Here is a 21,217-nt window from a genome sequence, read left to right on the forward strand (position 1 = left end):
CTTAGCTATTTGGCAGACTGGTTAGATTTGAGGGAAGCACAGCTACCGTGTTTCCCCAAAATTAAGACAGTGTCTTGTATTAATTTTAGGCCCTAAAAACACACTAGGTCTTATTTTGAGGGTATGTACATGGTCATCTCTCCCTTCCTCTCCTTCGCCCCAATTCTTCCTCTTTCCTTTCTCTCCCCCACATGTGCAGCATCTTTCCTCCCCTCCCTCCCATCCCTCGTGCAGTAGGACCCTTGCCCAGCTTCCCTCCCTCCCATCCCTTGTGCAGCAGGACCCTTGCCCAGTTTTCCTCCCTCCCATCCCTTCTGCAGCAGGACCCTTACCCAGCTTCTATCCTTCCCTCCCTCCCATCCCTTGTACAGCAGGACCCTTGAGCAAGCACCCGCCGCACAGCCAAACCCCCATCCTTCCCTCCCTCCCATCTGAACCCCGCCGACCACGAGCAAGCCCTACATACCTCCCTAGCAGCGTTGGGCCAGCAGCACTCTAAACAAGCTGCTTCAGCCTTCTCCGCCTATGTTAGTAACGAGGCAGAGTGAATTCACGAGCGGAAGGCTGAAGCAGCCTGTTTAGAGTGCTGCCGGCTCGACGCTGCTTAGGGAGGTATGAGGGCTCGCAGCGGGGTTCTGATGGGAGTGAGGGAAGGATTGGGATTCAACTGCATGGCGGGTGTTCGGGGGATGGGGGGCGGTGGAAGTGGTGCTCGCTTAAGGGTTCTGCTGCACAAGGGATATGAGGGAGGAAGGGGAAACTACCGGCAATTCCCGGGACTAGGGCTTATTTTGGGGGTAGGGCTTATATTAAGACCTACCCTGAAAATCCTGCCAGGGCTTATTTTTGGGGTAGGTCTTATTTTCAGGGAAACATGGTACTTGTATTACAGCCAAAAAGTTTTGTCTCAGTCTCCATCTGCTGGTCCTAGTGAGCTATTACCCATCAGTGAACTGTACTGGTCTGGAGAGTCTAAAAGAAAGAAAATTAGCAGGTAAGAACCTTATTTCTCCTTACTATTTAACTTGTAACCATGAAATTTTATTTGTCTGTTAAACTCAGGCTCGCGTGTGTTGATATTCAGCCAGATGACAAGAGTGCTGGATATCTTAGAAGATTATTGCATGTGGCGAAATTATGAATATTGCAGACTGGATGGACAGACTCCTCATGAAGAAAGACAAGTGAGTACAAATGGCTGCAGCACCATATATACTCGAATATAAGTCAAGACCTCCATTTTTCCATAAACACATATACACAGTTGGGTTTTGAAATAAATAATTAGAAACGAAGTACACCCAAACAATTTTTTGCACAAAAAATACTTTTTAACAGAGGAGATGTGCCTCAGAGACCAATGGTCAAGCAGTTGACTGCTGATATTTGTTGCAGGTCAGTATCTTAATCATTGGCCCAAGCTCCCTATTCTATTTAAATATTTTTTTAAATTTTTATATAAATAGTTTTAATATTTTTTTGTGTTTATATTTTTGACATTTTTAATCATCATCAGTGTTCTAACACTATAATAATGAGTAGAAGATGGCGCCCATAAATTCAAAAAGCACTTAACTTGGTAAATGCCGCTGAAAGTGAACGGCAGTGCTTAGTGAAACCCGACGGGGCCTCCGTTTTACCATTCTAGGCTTCGTCAGGAGATAATGTTCAGCAATACCTTGATGTTAGACAAGCAGCAGTTTAGTTTAAATTTAAATATACTTACGGAACACAGCTTCCTACATGATTCAAAGTTTTCAAAATGACGCCACCAACTCGGGACGCCAAGCTCATAAATAGCTAATCAGAATTGAATAACGTCATATCATTTAATTCAAAAAATACGTGACCAATTAAATTAGCATTCCTCATAAAAAATTAAATAAATTAGCATTATTGCTTATTTTGGAAAACTTTTATTCAATAAAAAACAGACCAGTCGATCCTACCATCATACCCAACAGCCCGCTCATGCGGCGGCCCATCAGGTCCAGGACCTGCATATTAATCCTCTATCTATACCCTTCAATCCCCTTTTCCTTCAGGAAAACATCTAATCCGTACTCTGTCCTACCACACCCTCTGGAAGCGCATTCCAGTTGTCCACCACCCTCTGGGTGAAGAAGAACTTCCTAGCATTGGGTTCTGAATCTGTCCCCTTTTAATTTATCCTAATGTCCTCTCGTTCTTGTAGTTTTCGAAGGTTTAAAGAGTCTGTCCCTCTCCACTTTCTCTATGCCCTTCATGATCTTGTAAGTCTCTATCATGTCCCTTCTAAGCCTCTGCTTTTCCAGGGAAAAGAGCCCAAGTTTCTCCAATATTTCAGCGTAGGAAAGGTTTTCCATACCTTTTATCAATCTCACCGCTCTTTTCTGAACCCTCTCGAGTATCGCCATGTCCTTCTTAAGGTATGGCGACCAGTATTTGACGCAGTACTCCAGATGCGGGCGTACCATCGCCCAATACAACAGCAAGATAACTTCCTTCGTTCTGGTTGTAATACCTTTCTTGATGATACCTAGCATTCTGTTCGCCTTCTTAGAGGCCGCTGCGCAATGGGCCGATGATTTCATTGTCTTGTCTATCAGTACCCCTAAGTCCTTTTCTAGGCTACTTTCACCCGTTACCAGCCCTCCCATCGTGTAGTTGTACCTCTATTTCCTACGTGCAAGACTTTACATTTCTCTACATTGAACTTCATCTGCCATCTCGTCGCCCACTCCCCTTGTTTGTTCAGATCCCTTTTTAAATCTTCGCAATCCTCTTTAGTCCTAGCCCATTAAATAGTTTGGTGTCGTCTGTGAATTTTATTACTTCACACTTCGTCCCTGTTTCTAGATCATTTATAAATACATTGAATAGCAGCAGTCCAAGCACCAACCCCTACAGAACACCATGCGTGACCCTCCTCCAGTCCGAGTAGTGGCCCTTCACTCCTACCCTTTGCTTCCTACCCGCCAACCAATTCCTGATCCATCTGTGTACGTCTCCTTCCACCCCATGGTTCTTCAGTTTCCGAAGTAGGCCTTCATTGGGTACCTTGTCAAAGGCTTTTTGGAAGTCTAAGTATACGATGTCTATGGGGTCCCTTTTGTCCATCCATTTGTTAATTCCTTTGAAGAAGTGAAATAAGTTTGTTGGGCATGATCTTCCCTTGCAGAAGCCATGTTGGCTTGTTGTCATAAGTTTATTACTTTCTAGATGCTCCTCGATGCTATCTTTTATCAGTTCTTCTGCCATTTTCCCCGGGTCACCTCTTGATCCCTTTTTAAAGATTGTCGTAATATTGGCTATCTTCCAATCCTCCGGGATCACGCTTGTTTTTAGGGATAGATTACAGACTTGCTGTAGTAGTTCCGCTATTTCCTCCTTTAGTTCTTTCAGTATCCTAGGGTGGATTCCGTCCGGGCCCGGTGATTTGTCAGTTTTTAATTTTTCTATCTGCCTACGTACGTCTTCAAGGCTTCTTACTTCCATGGATGTTAATTTTTCTGCTTGGTCTCCCTTAAAGATTTGTTCAGGTTCCGGTTTGAAATTTCGTGCTTCCCTGGCTAGCCAATGTATGTAAATTGAAAATCCAATGACATTCCCTAAGTCTGAAAACTAAACAGAGATCACCCCCTCTGTCATTCTTTTGTACCACATCTATAACAAAGCCTTTAAGATCTTTGAATGTGTTGAACTAGTGGCTCTTTTTATGTTGGATTTATGTTCGGCTAGATCAGGGGTCTGCAACCTTTAAGACATAAAGAGCCACTTGGACCCGTTTTTGAAAAGAAAAAAAAACTTGGAGCCGCAAAACCATTATAAAACAAATCTAACACTGCATATATTGTTTCTTATCTTAATGCTTTATACAGGATCACTAAATTGAAAATAAAATCATTTTTCCTACCTTTGCTATTTGGTGATTTCATGAGTCTCTGGTTGCACTTTCTTCTTCTGACTGTGCATCCAATCTTTCTTCCTTTCTTTCAGCCTCCTGTATGTTTCCTCTCCTCCAGACCTCATTCTCTCCCCCAACTTTTTCTTTCTGTCTCCCTGTTCCCCCTTCTTTCTGTCTCCGTGCCCTCCCCCAAGCCACTCGGTTTGCTGCCACCGCAATCGGGGAACAGCCCCCAAGCCACCGCCGTCCCAAGCTTTCCCTGCAGAAGTGTTGCGCTGACCAGCATTCCGCTCCCTGACGTCAATTCTGACGTAGGAGAGGAAGTTCCGGGCCAACAAGGCATTTCTCCTCATTCCATCCAGCCTGAGCCCCATCTCTCCTTGATCCAGCATTTCCCTTCTGTGTCTGTCAGAATTACCATTCCACCTATTTTCCAGCATCACCCTTCTTTGTGTCCATCTCACCTATATCCCTATCTCACCATTTTTTCAGAATCTTCATTTGTCTCTGTCCTTGTCTTTACCCCATGTTCACCATTTGCCCTTTCAATGTCTTTATCTCCCCCCCACACACACACTTTTTCAGTATTACTTCTATGTCTCTATTTCACCTCCTCTTCATGTTCCCTCTGTATCTCTATCCTTATTCAGTAGGTCCTGCTTACTCTTTCTCTTCTTTGTGTCACTATCTCCATTTTCAGCTTTCCCCCCTTTTCCTTTGTTCCTGCACCCTGTAGCCAGAATCTTTCCACCCTCCCTCCACTCAGGCCCAGCCCTATATGAAATATTTCCTTTTGTTTCCCTCCCCTCTCTCTTTCTCTCTCTCTTCCCCTCCCTCACCCATGAGTCCTGCATCTGGCCCTCTCCCTTCTACCTGCACCTGGCAACACCCCCCTGCTCCGCGGCTCTCTTCAGCAACTCGTCAGCAGCAGTGATCAAGACAAGCTGCCGACATCGAGGCCTTCCCTCTACGAGTCCCGCCTTTGTGGAAAAAGGAAGTTGAAACAAGCGGGACTCGCAGAGGGTAGGCCCCGACGTCAGAAGCTTGTGTCGATCGCTGCTGCTGAGTTGCCGAAGAGAGCCGCGGAGCAGGGGATGTGGCCGGAAACAGGTAGAAGGGAGAGGGAGATAGGAAGGCTGTAGATCTCCGGAGCATGACACCGACCCCGGCCAGGATGATTTCTTTTTCAGGCGTGCACCTTACAAGTCCAGTGTCGCGGCGGGAAATAGCCATGCTGAGCAGTGAGCTCAGCACTACACAGATGAAAGCCTTACTTGCTGATTGGTCCGGCGGCACGGCGGGGCGGGGCCGCCGGACCAATCAGCAAGCAAGGCTTTCATCTGTGTATGTGCTGAGCTCACTGCTCAGCATGGCTATTTCCCGCCGCGACGCCGGACTTGTAAGCTGCATGCCTGCGTGACACACTACCGGAGCCGCAGCAAAGGTGGAAAAGAGCCACGGGTTGCTGACCCCCGGGCTAGATGCATCTTAAACGTTCTTGTTGTCATGCCTACATAAATTTTTGAACATGGGCACATGATTACATATACCGCATAATCCGTTTTACAAGTGCTGAAATTCTTTAACTTGTAGATCTTTTTCGTAATAGGGTGGGTAAATTCTTTAATCTGCATAGAAAATTCACAGAAAGAGCAGCAGCCACATTTAAAATGTCCTGTTGGAAGTAAGTTAGTTGGCTTTTTTCCAACTGTCTGTTGACTTAAAAATTCCTTAAGATTTGAATTTTTTTATTCATTTTCTTATGTTACAACAAGTGAATTACATATTCTTTATACAAACTTATATATACACACTTGATAAGCTTACATATTGGTAAATTATTTAAAAATAGATGCAATTAATATATCAGAATTTTAAAGTTACATATTTCTTATTAATTATAATAATAATATCCCATCCCTCCCCCTCCCTTTTAATCAAAATTCCATTAATTATATTATACATTTAAATTTTTATATATTGTATATTATTCAAAAATATGTTCCCCCCTTTCCCTTCTAATCAAATTCTAAACATGGGAAAATTATTGTTCTTTACAAAATTCTGTTAATGGTCTCCATATTTTTTGAAATTTATTAATATATCCTTTTTGTGTTGCTATGGTGAGTTCCATTTTGTATATATGGCAAACAGAATTCCACCAGAAAGTGTAATTTAACCTGTCATGCCTTTTCCAATTAAATGTGATTTGTTGTATTGCTATTCCAGTTAAAATAAATAAAAGTTTGTTATTGCTTGATGAGATTTGACTTCTTGTTTTCATTGTTGTTCCAAATAATATAGTATCATATGTCAAGGCTACTGGATTTTCTAACATCCTATTAATTTGGGGCCAGATTGATTTCCAGAATGTTAAGATGAATGGACAAAAGAATAAAAGATGGTCTAATGTCCCAATTTCAACATGACAGTGCCAGCATCTATTAGATTTAGAGCTATCAATTCTATGTAAACGTGTAGGGGTCCATAAAGCTCTATGCAAAAGAAAAAACCAAGTTTGTCTCATAGATGCTGACACCGTACATTTTAACCTCCAAGACCAAAGTCGTGGCCATTGAGATGCATTAATATGATGTTTTATCTCAATGCTCCAAATGTCTCTAAGTCCATTTTTTGGTTTTTTATTTATATATCCGGATATTAATTTATACCATTGTGCGGCTTCATGTCCTATTGAGTTTATCTGGAAACACAAGAATTCCAAACTGTGATAATTGGTAAGATTTTTCCATTCAGGGAACCCTACCTGAATGGATTGCTTCAATTGCAACCATCTAAAATATTGTGTTTTATTAAGATCAAATTTATGTTGCAATTGTGAAAACTCCAGCATTTTACCATTTTTTATTATATCATCTAAAATACGAATACCTGCTGTCATCCAGTTTTTCCAGATTATTTTGAAACCGCCTATTTTGATCTTGGGGTTTAACCAAATCGTTTGAGTTGTTGATTTACTAATTGGAATAGGAGTTAGATTACTTATGTATCTTAAAGTTTTCCATGTATCCATGAATATTTTATGTTCTTTGTATAGCCTTGGCATTTTGATACTAACTATATGACTAAGACGTAAAGGAAACATAAGTCTCCATTCTAGCCAGAACCAGTCTGGAATATTGTCAGTGGGTTCTGGGAGGATCCAATACATACCTTGACCTAAAATATAGGCTTGATGATACCTATAAAAGTTGGGAAAATTTACCCCTCCCTCCGCAATTGGTCTTTGCAATGACACTAAAGCAATTCTGGGATTTTTCCCAAGCCAAATAAATTTTGTCAATATCTTATTTAACTTTTTATAAAAAGAATTTTGGAAGAAAACTGGTTATCATTCCCATTTGGTAACAGACTACAGGTAATATCATCATTTTAACAGTTTGTACTCTTCCCCACCAAGATAAGTGTAAAGGGTTCCATTGCTCACACATCTCTGTCACTTTTTGTAATAAACTTTTTTCATTAATTTTCATTGTGTCTTCCAAATTTTTTGTAATCCAAATTCCAAGATATTTAATAGCATCCTCTTTCCAAACAAAAGAGAATGAATCAAATAAACCTTTTGTACAATGTATATTTAATGGAAGTATTTCTGATTTGTTCCAGTTTATCTTATATCCTGAAAATTTTCTGAATTTTTCAATCAGTTCAAGTAAATGTGGAATGGTAGATTCTGGATTCCTCAAATATAATAATAAATCATCAGCGTAAGCTGATATTTTGTATTCTTTATCTGAATGAGGTATACCTTGTATCTCCTTTTCTTGTTGGATTGCTAATATTAAGGGTTCTAAAACTATATCAAACAGTAAAGGAGACAAAGGACAACCTTGTCTAACTCCTCTTTGTAGATTAAATTTTTCTGAAAACGTATTATTAATGTATAATCTAGCAAAGGGGGAGCTATATAATGTTTGTATCATTTGTGTGAATCCAGGACCTATACCAAACCATTCCATTGTCTGATACATAAATGTCCATTCTATTCTATCAAAAGCATTTTCTGCATCTAAAGAAACAGCAAAAGTGGGCTCATTCAATTTCTTTGTTAAGTATAACATATGGAATGCTAATCTAGTGTTATGAGATGAATGTCTTTGAGTAACAAATCCTGTTTGAGACATACTTATAATATGGGGGAGAGCTTTAGTCAATCTTAACGCAAGCATTTTTGCTAATAATTTTCCATCTACATTTATTAAAGATATTGGTCTATAGTTTGATACCAAAGTGGGATCTTTATTTGGCTTTGGCAAAACTATTGTTAATGATTCTGCCATAGTGCCATTTGTACAACCTTTATTAAGTTGATATTGAAAAAGATTTAACAAATAGGGTAATAAAAAGTTTTGAAATGTTTTATAAAACTCCACTGTATAACCATCACCACCTGGAGCGGATCCAACTCTAAGGGATTTCAAAGCTGTTCCTAATTCTTTTAGTGATATTGGCTCTTCCAAACTTCGTTTTATATGTTCAGGAACTTTTGGACCCTCTAATAGTTTCAAGAATTCTAAACCTTCCTTTTCTTTATTTAAATAAGTCTCGGAAGAATAAAGAGATTTATAAAATTTTAGGAATTGTTTTAAGATTGGTTCAATTTGTGTTAATGTATCACCTTTTTCATCTTTTATAGCAATTATTTTTGTTTTCTTTTTTTTCACCTTTAGATAATTTGCCAGTATTCTTCCCGACTTATTTGAGTTTCCATAATACAATGCTTGCTGAGAAAATAAATCTCTCCTTATCATCTTTGATGATATTTCATTGTATTTACCTTTAAGTTTTAACAGTTCTTGTTGTATAGAATATTCCCATTTTCCTATAAGTTTTAATTCTAAATTTTTAATTTCTTTTTCTAAGTTAGAATATTGTTTTCTATTTTGTTTATTAAGATAAGCCGAATAAGAAATAATTTGTCCTCTTATTGATGCTTTAAATGCATCCCATAATATTTCTCTAGAGATCTCATCTTTATCATTTATTTGAAAAAAATCTTTCATTTTTATTTGAAAATTTTCACAAAATATTGGATCAGCAAGCAATGCATTATCAAACTTCCATATTGGTCTATTTGTATTTTGATCCGTGATCTTAATTTCAATCCATACCCCACCATGATCAGATAAAATGATTGGATCAATGGCAGCTTTTGTCACTTGATGTGCTAGATGTTTTGATATAAAAATATAATCTATTCTTGAAAAAGAATTGTGAACATGAGAACAGAATGAAAATTCCCGTCCATCAAAATGAAGTATTCGCCAAATATCTATCAAATCACAAGTTTGTATTAAATTATCTAATCCCATTGATTTCATATATCTACTTGGGTTTTTGTCCAATAAAGGATCCATAACAGCATTAAAATCCCCAGCTACTATTAGATTTGAAGTAGCCAGTGGCAAAATCAATTGTTGAAGAGTTTTAAAAAATTCATTTTGGTTCGAATTAGGGGCGTATATATTAAACAACGTCATGGTAGTATTTCCCATATTCATTTCCACAATTATCCATCTTCCATGAATATCTGTTGCCTTTAATTTGAATGTAGCAGTACATTTTTTATTTACCAGAATAGCAACACCTGCTTTTTTCCTTGTAGCTGGTGAGAAAAAACAATGTTTGACCCAACCTCCTTGCAGTTTACTAGATTCAATATTTGAGAGGTGGGTCTCTTGTATAAAGCATAAATCCGCATTTTGCCTTTTTAAAAATAATAGTGCTTTTTTCCTTTTTATCATATGATTTAGACCATTAACGTTTAAGGATATTATTTTAAGATCCATTTATACATTTATAATATATTTTCTTTAAAAATATATAGTACATAGTTTTTCTTAATTTTTTCCCCCAGTATTTAAAATATTTTAAAATATCCCCATTTTCTTCTTTACCCCACCCTCCATTATATTTCCCCCCTCCCTCCCCTCCCTTCCATCCCCATTTTAATATGAACACTTGGATACGCATATTGAGGTTAGGTGTACATAACTCCCACAAGCTGTTGCAATATATAACTATATTTACTACAATTAATTTTTATTTTATCTTTTAAACTATATTTCCCCCTTTAGAGATATTTTAATTTATTTTATTCGGTTATAGATTCCCAATGTATAATTTTTTATGAGTCTATTTTTATATTTCAGTTTGTATTGTAAAATATAGTAAATGTTTTCTATCATTAAATTCCAAGTGATGTCAAGAAATTTTATCATTTTTAAAAAGTTATGTATGAATTACATTTTTATCGCTGGTCTTCAAGGAAAATATCACATATGTCAACAATGTAGACTATAGGTTCAGTTGGATACAGAAATAATTCAAGAAGATGAATAATTGAATCTAAAATCCTAAAACTCAAATTTCTAAGGCTCAGGTAGAGGTCTGAAGGCAGTCAAAAGGGATGAGCAGATATCTCCTTAGCATAACACATAGGAGATTATTTTCAATCTTTTCCTCTCAAAATAGTCAACAGCTGCACACTAATAATATCAAATCAACAGAACAGGAAACTGTCATATCCAGAAGAGTAACAAAGCATTTCTCAGTTTTCACAAACCTCTTGGCCCATCCCGTGTCCTAGGTTGATCATGTTTACTGTTACTTCAGACAATACTCAATCTGCAGCCATTTCCTTCCTCTGTCATTGCCATAGCCCTCTGTGTCTGTCCCAAGCACGCTTGAATTTCTTCATCTGGCAGTATGACAGGACAGTATGCTGGAATTTTCTGATATAGATTCATTCAGCATAGATTCCTGTCATGTGCGATTTGAAACGCAAAGTAACCGGAAGTATTTTCATTAAAAGGAAATCACCCTTTTTATCCAATCTAAATTTGTTTTACTCTAGATCTTACATTTATCAAAGCGATTGGTGGTTTTTTTTAAAATTTGACGCCCCCTAGCTTTTCATATCCAATCAGCGACTCTCTTAATGTAAGGTCGTGAGTAAATAAAAGCCAAATACTGCGCAATCTTACAGTCTTACTATCGGAACGTTTCCTGGCTCAGAGTCTTACAAGTAAGTTTTTTATATATCTTTAAATATGTGCTGTAGATTTTTGTTCTTCTCTTGTCTCGTTGTTTAGAATGTTCTTGTAGTTCAAATCATAGTTCCATGTTCTTCCAATTCTTTTCCGTTGGAGTTAAAAGTTCTATTTCTGTATCGAAACTCTATATTTGTATTTTATATTCAATCTTTGTTTTATTAAATTAAATATAAATATAAATATAAACACAAATATAAAATTCGATATTAAATTCTTGTTTAAGAGGTCATTGGCTGTTCATATTGGTCGAGGAAATCTTGAAGTTTTGTAGGATCTGAAAAGTTTTGAGTTTTGTTGGCAATAGTAATTTTCATTACTGCTGGATAAAGAAGGCCATATCTAGCCCCTAGAGCTCGTAGTTGGGGTCTCATGTCCAGGAATTGTTTTCTACGTGATGCAGTTTCTTTTGCAAAGTCAGGGACAATGTGGATTTTTGCATCCTGACATTTGAGGTTTTTGTTTTCTTTTGCAAGTTGTCAGATTTCTACTGCTTGTTGGTGTCTCAAAAGTTTAAATATTAAAATTCTTGTTCTTGATTGAAGGTTTTTATTTTGTGTAGGTATTCTGTGTGCTCTTTCGATCTCTAATGCAGCTTTGAATTTTAAAGGTAACACTTTAGGTAGAAACTGTTCCAGGAATGTTATCGGGTCATTTTTTTCTACCCCTTCCGGGATCCCGATGATCCTTAAATTATTTCTTCTTTCTCGATTTCGGCTGTCTTCAAGGTCTCTTTTTATTTCTTCAACTTCTTTCCATATTATTTTGGATTGTCTCATGTCCATATTCAGTTGTTCTGAATTGTCTTCCAGGTCATTTATTCTGTTTTCAACTACATCCACTCTTTTGGTAAGAAGTGCAGCATCTTCAATTGTTTTTTGTAGTTTCTTATTGCTGTCTAATACTATTTCTTTAATTTGTCTCAATTCTTCCATGACGTCGGGGCTTTCATCCGATGGCAACGGAACTTTTGAAGGCGTTGTATTTGGCTCTGGTTTCGATCTTTTATTGCTGCCAATACCGGATCCACTAGCGCCTGAATCGCACTTGTTTTGTTTGTTAGATGTCATCTTCTGTTATTGTTTTGCTGATTTTCTTTTTTTAAAATTAATATTTGGTAGTAATTTCTGTAAAATGAGCTTGTTTGTACGGAGCTTCTCCTTCACCCAACCATCGGAATTCGCGTCCAAGCCACGCCCCTAAAAATTCCTTAAGATTTTTTCTCCTAGAAAAGACGAATCTTAGATTTGTTTGTTGAATAAAAGGAAGAGATTGAATTGCATCCCATCTATGTCTAATAATTTTGGTAATATCAGCACTTAGGGCTCCTTTTACGAAGGTGTGTTAGGCCCTTAACGCGCGGAATAGTGTGCGCTAGCTGGTACCGCCTCCTTTTGAGCAGGCGGTAGATTTTTGGCTAGTGCTCGCTAATCTGGTGCATGCGCTAAAACGCTTAGCACACCTTCGTAAAAGGAGCCCTAAATGTAGAATGCTGAAGAAAACATGTAATGGTTTGGTCAGAATTGGAAGACGAGCCTTTGGTAGAATCTAGTAATAGTAGAACTCTGTTGTTGTATTTGGCTCTCTTGTATTCCTGATGTATAACTTGATTGGGATAGCCTCTTTCACTTAATTTGTTTTTGAGGCTTTTAGCTTGTATTTTTAAATCTTTAAACTGTGAACAATTTTGTCTTAGCCTCAATATTTGGGAAAACGGCAAACTTTTTTAAAGATGTTTGGGATGGCAGCTGGTGTATTCTAAAAAAGAGTTTTTTGCCATTGGTTTTTCAAATGTTTTTATTGTAAACATGTTATTTTCCTAAATGATCAAAATGTCCAAATAATGAATGCTCAAAGAAGAGAAATTTACAGTAAATTGTATATTTGAATTGCAAGAATTGAGCCATAAAACAAAATTATTTAATTGTGAGGATGAACCTGTCCAAAGAAGAAAGACATCGTCTGTGTAGTGCCCCATGTGTGAATTTTTTCTTCAAACAATGAATGGTAGATCCAAAAATCCTCAAAAGAAGCCATAAAAAGATTGGCTATTGAAGGGGTGAAAGTTGTGCCCATAGCAACTCCTTGAGTTTGTTTGTATAAATTGCCATCAAAAGAGAAGAAATTTTCACACATTGCCAGTTTAGCAATGGATAATAAAAAATCTGTAGGGATAGTATGGGGCTTCTCCTATGCTTCCAGAATTTTTTTGATAACTTATAATTTTTTTGTTGAGGAATAGATGTGTATAGTGATGAAACATCCAAAGTAGCCATAATAAATGGTCCTTTTTCAATGTCTATAGATTCCATTTTTTTCAAAAAATCTTTTGAATCTTGTATAAAAGATTTGCATTTGCGAACTTCAATTTTGAGAAATTCATCTACAAACATCGATGGCAGCTCTAAAAGTGAACCATGTGTTGAAATAATTGGTCTATTTGGAGGATTCTTATTATCTTTGTGCAATTTAGGTAAAAATAAATGTAAGGTATCACCGGATGGACTTTATTTAAAAATCTCCTTTGTTAAAAAGTATTATTTTTTTGTGCAAAAAATTGTTTGGTGTACTTTGTTTCTAGTTACCCCCATTTTTCCCCCCAAAAGGAAGAAAAATGGTTGACTCGAATATAAGACGGGGGCTTAATATTCAAGTGCCCTGCCCTGCCAGGATCTGCATCCAGTGTCCTCTCCCTCATGTCCACCCCTGCCAGGTTCTGCACCCAGCCTCCTTCCCTTCTTGCCCCCCCCTCACTACTTGCCAGGATCTGCACTGCACCCTATCCTCCCTCCCTGCCAGGCTTTGCACTACACCCTGACCTACCGCCTCTTCCATCTCTGGAAGCTTCATGAAGGCTCTTTGCTGATGGAGGTCTAGGTGCCAACAGACAAAGAGGTACCTCTCAGTAGCCTTGAGTGCTAGCCAGGTATGTACTTGGATCTCTCCTAAGAACATTTTCTGATACAAAGTCTTAGGTTCTACTTCTAGACAGAAAGCTGCTTTGGTGGTAGGCCGGGACAGGAGAGATCCTTCCCATCTCCCGTCCTGGCCGATACAAATAATTTTTTAACCCCCTTCCCCCACGTACCTTTTCTGTTACCCGCCCCACCCGTGTACCTTTTCAGTTATCCCTGGTAGTCCAGCGGTGTATGGGCAGGACCGTGCTCCTGCGCTGTGCACCTCCTTCCGGGCTTGGGGCTCACAGTGCACAGGCACGCAGGAGCGAGCTTCTTGAGCTCCCGCGCGGCCCTGCGCCGCTGGCTGAATGGTTGCCACCAGGTCCTGTGAGAACTGGCGCCAGTCATTCAGCTAGCGGCGCAGGGCTGTGCAGGAGCTCCAGAAGCTCGCTCCTGCGTACCTGTGCGCTCTGATTGGCAAACCCAGAAGGAGGTGCGCATGGCAGGATGCGGTCCTGCCCATACACCGCTGGACCACCAGGGATAACTGAAAAAGTATGCGGGGGGAGGGGTGTTAAAAAATTATTTGTATCAGCCGGGAGATGGGAGGGATTTCTCCTGTCCCAGCCTATCAGAGGCCTGCATCAAGTTGGGGAGGGCCCAAAATCTCATCCTATATTTGAGTATATACGGTGTTTATGTGTGTGTGTGTATGTATTATGTATATATATGTATGTGTATATATATATATATATATGTATATGTTTTAATTAAAAAGATTGTATAAACTAACATTTATCTTGTTATGGACAGGAATCGATCAATGCATATAATATGCCTAACAGCACGAAGTTTATATTTATGCTCAGCACACGTGCCGGTGGTCTTGGAATAAACCTTGCAACAGCTGACGTTGTCATTTTGTATGATTCAGATTGGAATCCACAAGTTGATCTTCAAGCAATGGTTTGTATTTTTGAATATAAATCATATTTTTAAGCAATTTAAAAACAAAATTATGTATCTGCAGTTTTTAAACTTGTAATGGTAAAATCTGATTGAGTGAAGCTGTGGTTATAAGTGTATAACATTTAATGAATTACTTACAGCACTTCAGAGATTATAGTGATTGGGTATAGAGCAAAATATTGTGTTAAACAAACAAAACTATGATGAAAAATCACATACATGAGCTTGACTTTTTAGGAAATGAGATCTTTCTCTGAGGACAAGTGGTATAATATTCTCACAGATGGGTGACATCCATGGAACCTGGTAAGGACAGATAACAAGTGAACTGTCACTTTAAGTTTTAAGGCATTCACTTACCGCGTGTGTGTTAGTGCCTTCCTGCGAGACCTGAAGTTCTTTATATTCCGCGAAGCTGAGCTATGTGTTCAGAGTTCTCTTTAGCACGTCAAACTTTTTCCCTTTGTTTTTTGCTTCACCTTTGTTTTTCTCAGCCACTAACTCATGTAACTGATTAGTTCGTAGGAGCTCTCTTAGACACTACTCAGGGTCGAGGTTTTCTACCTCATCAGAGTCTCGACAATCTTCTTCACCTGTATCAGAAAATTTCAAATTTTATTAATCACTTGATAATGCCACCTATTATTGAAAACACCTAAGCGGCCTCTCTCTGTATTCACTAAGAAGACTCAATTAAGTCAAATAAGCTGAAATACTGGCTTTCTCTCTCAGCACGTACCTCCTACAAACAGTTAATCTTGATTTTAATGTCCAGACTTTCATCCATGCCACCTTAATAGACTTATCATTCCTTACCCTCCTCATCTCTGCTTTGTAGGTGTCTTTTATTGTGATTTACCTTGTTTGTAAACTCACTTCAAAGTCCATTTCCTGTGCATCAGAATGCTCCAATATAGCAATTTTACCCTTAAATAATTGTTATGCTATATTGGAGCATTCTGATGCACAGGAAATGGACTTTGAAGTGAGTTTACAAACAAGGTAAATCACAATAAAAGACACCTACAAAGCACAAGACAGCAAATCACAAAATCTCTTGTTATTAGGAGACTCCATTATCAGAGGCATTAATTTATGAACTCAATTCATGGGGCCAAATAAAGTTGAATGCCTTCCAGGATTCTCAGCCAGCAGAGATACAAACTGCATACTGAATGTTATCAAAGAAGAAAGTCAGGATTTTAAAACTGACATTGTAATCCACTTGGGAACAAATGATCTGGCCAACAGTGGCATGCTTGAAGCACAGAGAGCATTCCAGAAGTTGGGAAAGAGACTGAAGTCATTGGAACAGACTGTAGTCTTTTTGGTAAGGATGAGGAAAGGTTTCATAATACAGAGAAGTTCAATAAGTGACTCAAAGCCTAATGTCAACAAGGTGGTTTTAGCTATATTGGAGGATGGGGAAATATATGGAAAAACAAAAGGCTATAGAAATAGCCTATATCTTTCTATGGTGGGTAGAAAGTTACTTGCTGAAAAATTCAGGCAATATGTTACTAGGCATTTAAACTGGAGTGTGGGGTGACAAAGAGAAGCAGGTGGTATCAAAAAGTCACCCTCAGAAAATGTATAATTGCAACAGCAGTAGGGAAGGTCAAGCCAACACCATCATTAATAAAGGGGAGAGGAAAGTAGGCAAAACACTATACAGGGGAAACCAGTAAAATGTTGCTGGAAAGCAATGAGTACAAACGCTCGTAGTTTGGCTATTAAAGTTCAAGCTCTACAAACCCTGATGCTAGAAGCTGACATAGTATAGTGTTGCTATCACAGAAACATGGTTCAATGATTCCCATGAGTAGGATGTAACCATACCAGGATATAACCTTTTTATAAAGATTAGAGATGACCGGAGAGGTGGGGCGCTATATGTGAAAATCGATATTAAAGCAGTGGTGATACAGGGGTCCTGAGGATTGGAGGAAGCATTATGGATCAGCTTGAAGAAAGAGGAGTGTATAGGAGTCATTTTGAGACCTTCAATGCAAACAGAGAAGCTAGACAAAGAGCTAGTTGTGGATATCCAAAAGCTAAGTATGATATGGACTGGAAGGACCTGATTGCAGAATCGGAAAGAAGCAAAGAGATTGTGGATGCCCTTCAAAACTCTCTACTCAGACAAATGGTGATGGAACCCACAAGGGAAGGGACGATGCTGGATCTGGTTCTCATGAATGGAGAAAGTATGTCTAATGTTTGGGTGGGTGCCCACCTTGGTAACAATGATCATCATAGAAACATAGAAACATGATGGCAGATAAAAGCCAAATGGTCCATCTAGTCTGCCCATCTGCAGTAACCATTATCTCTTTCTCTCTCCAAGAGATCCCACGTGCCTATCCCAGGCCCTTTTGAATTCAGACACACAGTCTCTATCTCCACCATCTCTTCTAGGAGACTGTTCCATGCATCTACCACCCTTTCTGTAAAAAAGTATTTCCTTAGATTACTCTGGAGCCTATCACCTCTTAACTTCATCCTCTGCCCTCTCATTGCAGAGTTTCCTTTCAAATGAAAGAGACTCGACTCATGCGCATTTACATTACATAGGCATTTAAATGTCTCTATCGTATCTCCCCTCTCCCACCTTTCTTCCAAAGTATACAGATTGAGATCTTAAAGTCTGTCCCCATACACCTTATGATGAAGACCACATACCATTTTAGTAGCCTTCCTCTGCACCAACTCCATCCTTTTTATATCTTTTTGAAGGTGCGGCCTTCAGAATTGTACACAATATTCTAAATGAGGTCTTACCAAAGTCTTATACAGAGGCATCAAAACCTCCTTTTCCTACTAGCCATACCTCTCCCTATGCAACCTAGCATCCTTCTAGCTTTCGCCGTCACCTTTTCAACCCGTTTGGCCACCTTAGGATCATCACATGCAATCATACCAAAATCTCGCTCTTCTGTCGTACACATAAGTTCTTCACCCCATAAACTGTACCGTTCCTTTAGGTTTTTGCAGCCCAAATGCATGACCTTGCATTTCTTAGCATTAAATTTTAACTGCCAAATTTCAGCCCATTCTTCAAGCTTCGCCAGGTCTTTCTTCATGTTATTCACACCATCCGGTGTGTCTACTCTATTGCAGATTTTGGTATCATCTGCAAAGAGGCAAATCTTACTCAACAACCCTTCAGCAATATCGTTTATAAAAATGTTAAAAAGAACAGGCCCAAGAACAGAACCTTGAGACACACCACCACCACCACCACTACTACTACTGGTAACATCCCTTTCCTCAGAGCGATCTCCATTGATCACTACCCTCTGTCGCCTTCCACTGAACCAGTTCTTGACCCAGCCTGTCACTCTGGGACCCATCCCGAGGGCACTCAGTTTATTTATTAGACGTCTGTGTGGAACACTGTCAAAGGCTTTGCTAAAATCTAAATACACCACATCTAGCGCACATCCTCTATCTAATTCTCTGGTCACCCAGTCAAAGAAATTGATCAGATTTGTCTGACAAGACCTATCTCTAGTGAATCCATGTTGCCTCTGGTCCTGTAATCCACAGGATTCCAGAAACTTTACCATTCTCTGTTTTAAAAGTGTTTCCATTAATTTGCTTACCACAGAAGTCAGACTTGCCGGCCTGTAATTTCCTACTTCTTCCTTACTTCCACTTTTGTGGAGGGGGACCACATCCGCCCTTCTTCAGTCCTTCGGTACCACTCCTGACTAGTGCTGTCCGATTCAGGAAAAAATTTTTTGATTCGATTCAGCCTATTGAATCAATTTTTTGATTCGATTTTCCTGCCCAATTGGGTGTTTTTTTTGTTTGTTTTTTTCAAAACATCCTGGTGGGTTTATTTTATAGCCTCTTCACCCCCTTTGCCCTCTCCTACCCACACTGGTCCTGTGGTGTAAACAAAATAAACAAACAAAAAATACTTTTCCTCTCTCTATTAAATCCTAGCTCACGTTTGCGGTCCAACACCAGTTCTGGAAGGATACACATTTCAAATCTGACATATTGTAATCACAAAACAGAAAATAAAATTTTTTCCTACCTTTTGTTGTCTGGTCATTTTTCAAATCTTTGTTGGTCCCATTTTGGTCTGGTTGTGTTCTGATCAGGCTCTCCAGGTTATCTTCTTTTTTCTTCTTTTTCCGTGGTAACCATCCATTTTCCATCTCTGTCCTCCCCTTCTGTTTCCCTTTCCTCCCCCAGAGGTCTGGCATCTTTCCTTTTTTTCATTTCCATCCCTCCGCAGCTGCAGCGATGGACCCCCACCATCCACAGATCCACCATCTCTCCTTTTCTAATCTACCCTTTCATCCAGCATCTCTCTTCTATGTCCCTGTTCCTATGCTTCCTCCATGCCCAGCATCTTATCTCTCCCCATATCAGCTTCTTCTTTCTCTCTTCCTTACCTCCTGTATCCCCTTCCCCAGGTACAGGCTTTCTCCTACTATCGCTCCTGCCATCCTGCACCTTGCCCACCTACTTTGGAGCAGTATCTATTCTTTTTTTACCCTTCCCCTTGTGGTCATGCATTTCTCTCTCCCTCTCTCCATTAGTCCAGCACTTCTCCTCTGCTTTCCTCCCCCTCTTTTTAATTTCTCTCTTCCCTTCACTTCACCCCAGGTCTAGCATCTCCCCATCCCCTCTCTTAGTCCTTCCTCCTCCTCCCTCTGCACAGGCCTGCCTCCCTGCCCTGAAGGCCTGCTCCCCGCCACAAAGACCTGTTCCCCCATGAAGGCTTGCTCCCCCCACGAAGGTACTTTCTCCCTGCGCGAAGGCCTGCTCCCTCCACAAGGCCTGCTCCCCTCCTCCTCCGCGAAGGCACATTTTCTCCACCTCCCCGCCACGAAGGCCTGCTCCCACTGTGAAGGCCTTCTCCCTCCACCCCGCAAACGAACGCCTGCTCCCCCTGCCGCGAAGGCACATTTTCTCCTCCCCCTGCCGCGAATGAATGCCTGCTCCCCCCGCGACGAATGCCTGCTCCCCCTGCAGCCTGCACCTTCTCCACTCTTACTTCCTTAATGCTAATAGGGCAGCTTGCAGGCTCGCTGGTGTTATAGCAATCCCTGCAGCTGCCCGTGGTCCTCAGCGGCATGTTCTCTCTGCCGCGAACCTGCCCCTGACGTCAGAGCAGGGGCAGGATGTAGCAGAAAGAACGTGCCGCTGAGGACCACGGGCAGCTGCAGGGATCGCTATAACACCAGCGAGCCTGCAAGCTGCCCTATTAGCATGAAAGAGGTAAGAGTGGGGAAGCTGGGGGAGGCAAGAGCGGGCAAGCTGGGGGAGGCCTTTCTGACCGACCCTCCCCCCTCAAGCAGGAGCAGCAGCGGATGGCCAGCAAGAAGGCAACGCTGCAGCTCCTGCTTTAGGAAGGCACGGGGGAAGGGTCGGCCGATTTTTTTTTTTTTTTAATCGATTCGAATCGGTGAATCCATTCGAATCGTGAATCGGGCAGCACTACTCCTGACTCTAGAGACTTGTTGAAAAGGTCAGTCAGCGGAGCTATCAGAACTTCCCTAAGTTCCTTCAGCACCCCAGGATGTACACTATCTGGCTCTATCGCTTTGTGTATCTTTATTTTAGCTAGCTCCTCACGAACACAACCCTCTGAAAATTGATCAGAGTTTATTACTTCTCCATCCCTATTCACATTTGCCTTCTGTGGTCCTGCTCCCGGCGCTTCAGCCGTGAATACAGAACAGAAATATTTGTTAAGCTATTCGGCCTTTTCTTTATCATCTTCTACATATTCCTCCCTTTCACCTTTGAGTCTCACAATGCCACTTTTGAACTTCTTCCTATCACTAATATATCTAAAAAATGTTTTGGCTCCCCGTTTTACCGTGTCAGCTATTTTTCTTCCATTTTGCATATTTGCTTTCCTGACTACACGACCAACCTCTTAACTTTTCCAGATATTTTTGCCTGTTTTTCTCTTTCTGTGATATTTGTAGTTTATGAAAGCTAATCTCTTATTTCTTACCTTCTCAGCTACTACTTTTGAGAACCAAAGCGGCCTTCTTTTCCTCTTACTTTTACTTACTTGCTTCAGAAAAAGGTTTGTCGCCCTTACAATCGCTCCTTTCAGTTTTGCCCACCGCATTTCCACTCCTTCTAGGCATTCCCATCCATACAACACTAATTCCTTGACGCAAACCCCCATCCGAACAAAATTAGCTTTTCTAAAGTTTTGAACCTTTGCTTTTGAATGAGCCCTCTCTATACTCATCTTAATATTAAACTGTACCATGCAGTGATCACTGGATGCCAGATGATCACCCACTGTAACATCAGAAACACTTTCCCCGTTTGTAAGCACTAAGTCCAGTTTGACCCCAATCCCATGTGGGTTCCATTACTAACTGCTGGAACAGTTCTCCTTGTAGAGAAGG

At 40.0% G+C, this 21,217-nt stretch overlaps 1 protein-coding gene across 4 annotated transcripts in view; it reads left to right on the top strand.

Moving 5' to 3' along the window:
- The window catches only part of SMARCA5 (SWI/SNF related, matrix associated, actin dependent regulator of chromatin, subfamily a, member 5), a 436,858-nt gene that overhangs the window by 188,091 nt on the left and 227,550 nt on the right, over window positions 1–21,217 (top strand). For all 4 annotated transcript variants that reach the window (XM_033939984.1, XM_033939968.1, XM_033939959.1 and 1 more), the window contains 2 exons: window positions 1,063–1,184; window positions 14,670–14,822. In XM_033939984.1, the coding sequence (XP_033795875.1) occupies window positions 1,063–1,184; window positions 14,670–14,822 (275 nt within the window). The remainder of the gene's footprint in view (window positions 1–1,062; window positions 1,185–14,669; window positions 14,823–21,217) is intronic.

The sequence above is a fragment of the Geotrypetes seraphini genome, chromosome 1 (genome assembly GCF_902459505.1).
Source record: "Geotrypetes seraphini chromosome 1, aGeoSer1.1, whole genome shotgun sequence".
Taxonomy (NCBI): Eukaryota; Metazoa; Chordata; class Amphibia; order Gymnophiona; family Dermophiidae; genus Geotrypetes; species Geotrypetes seraphini.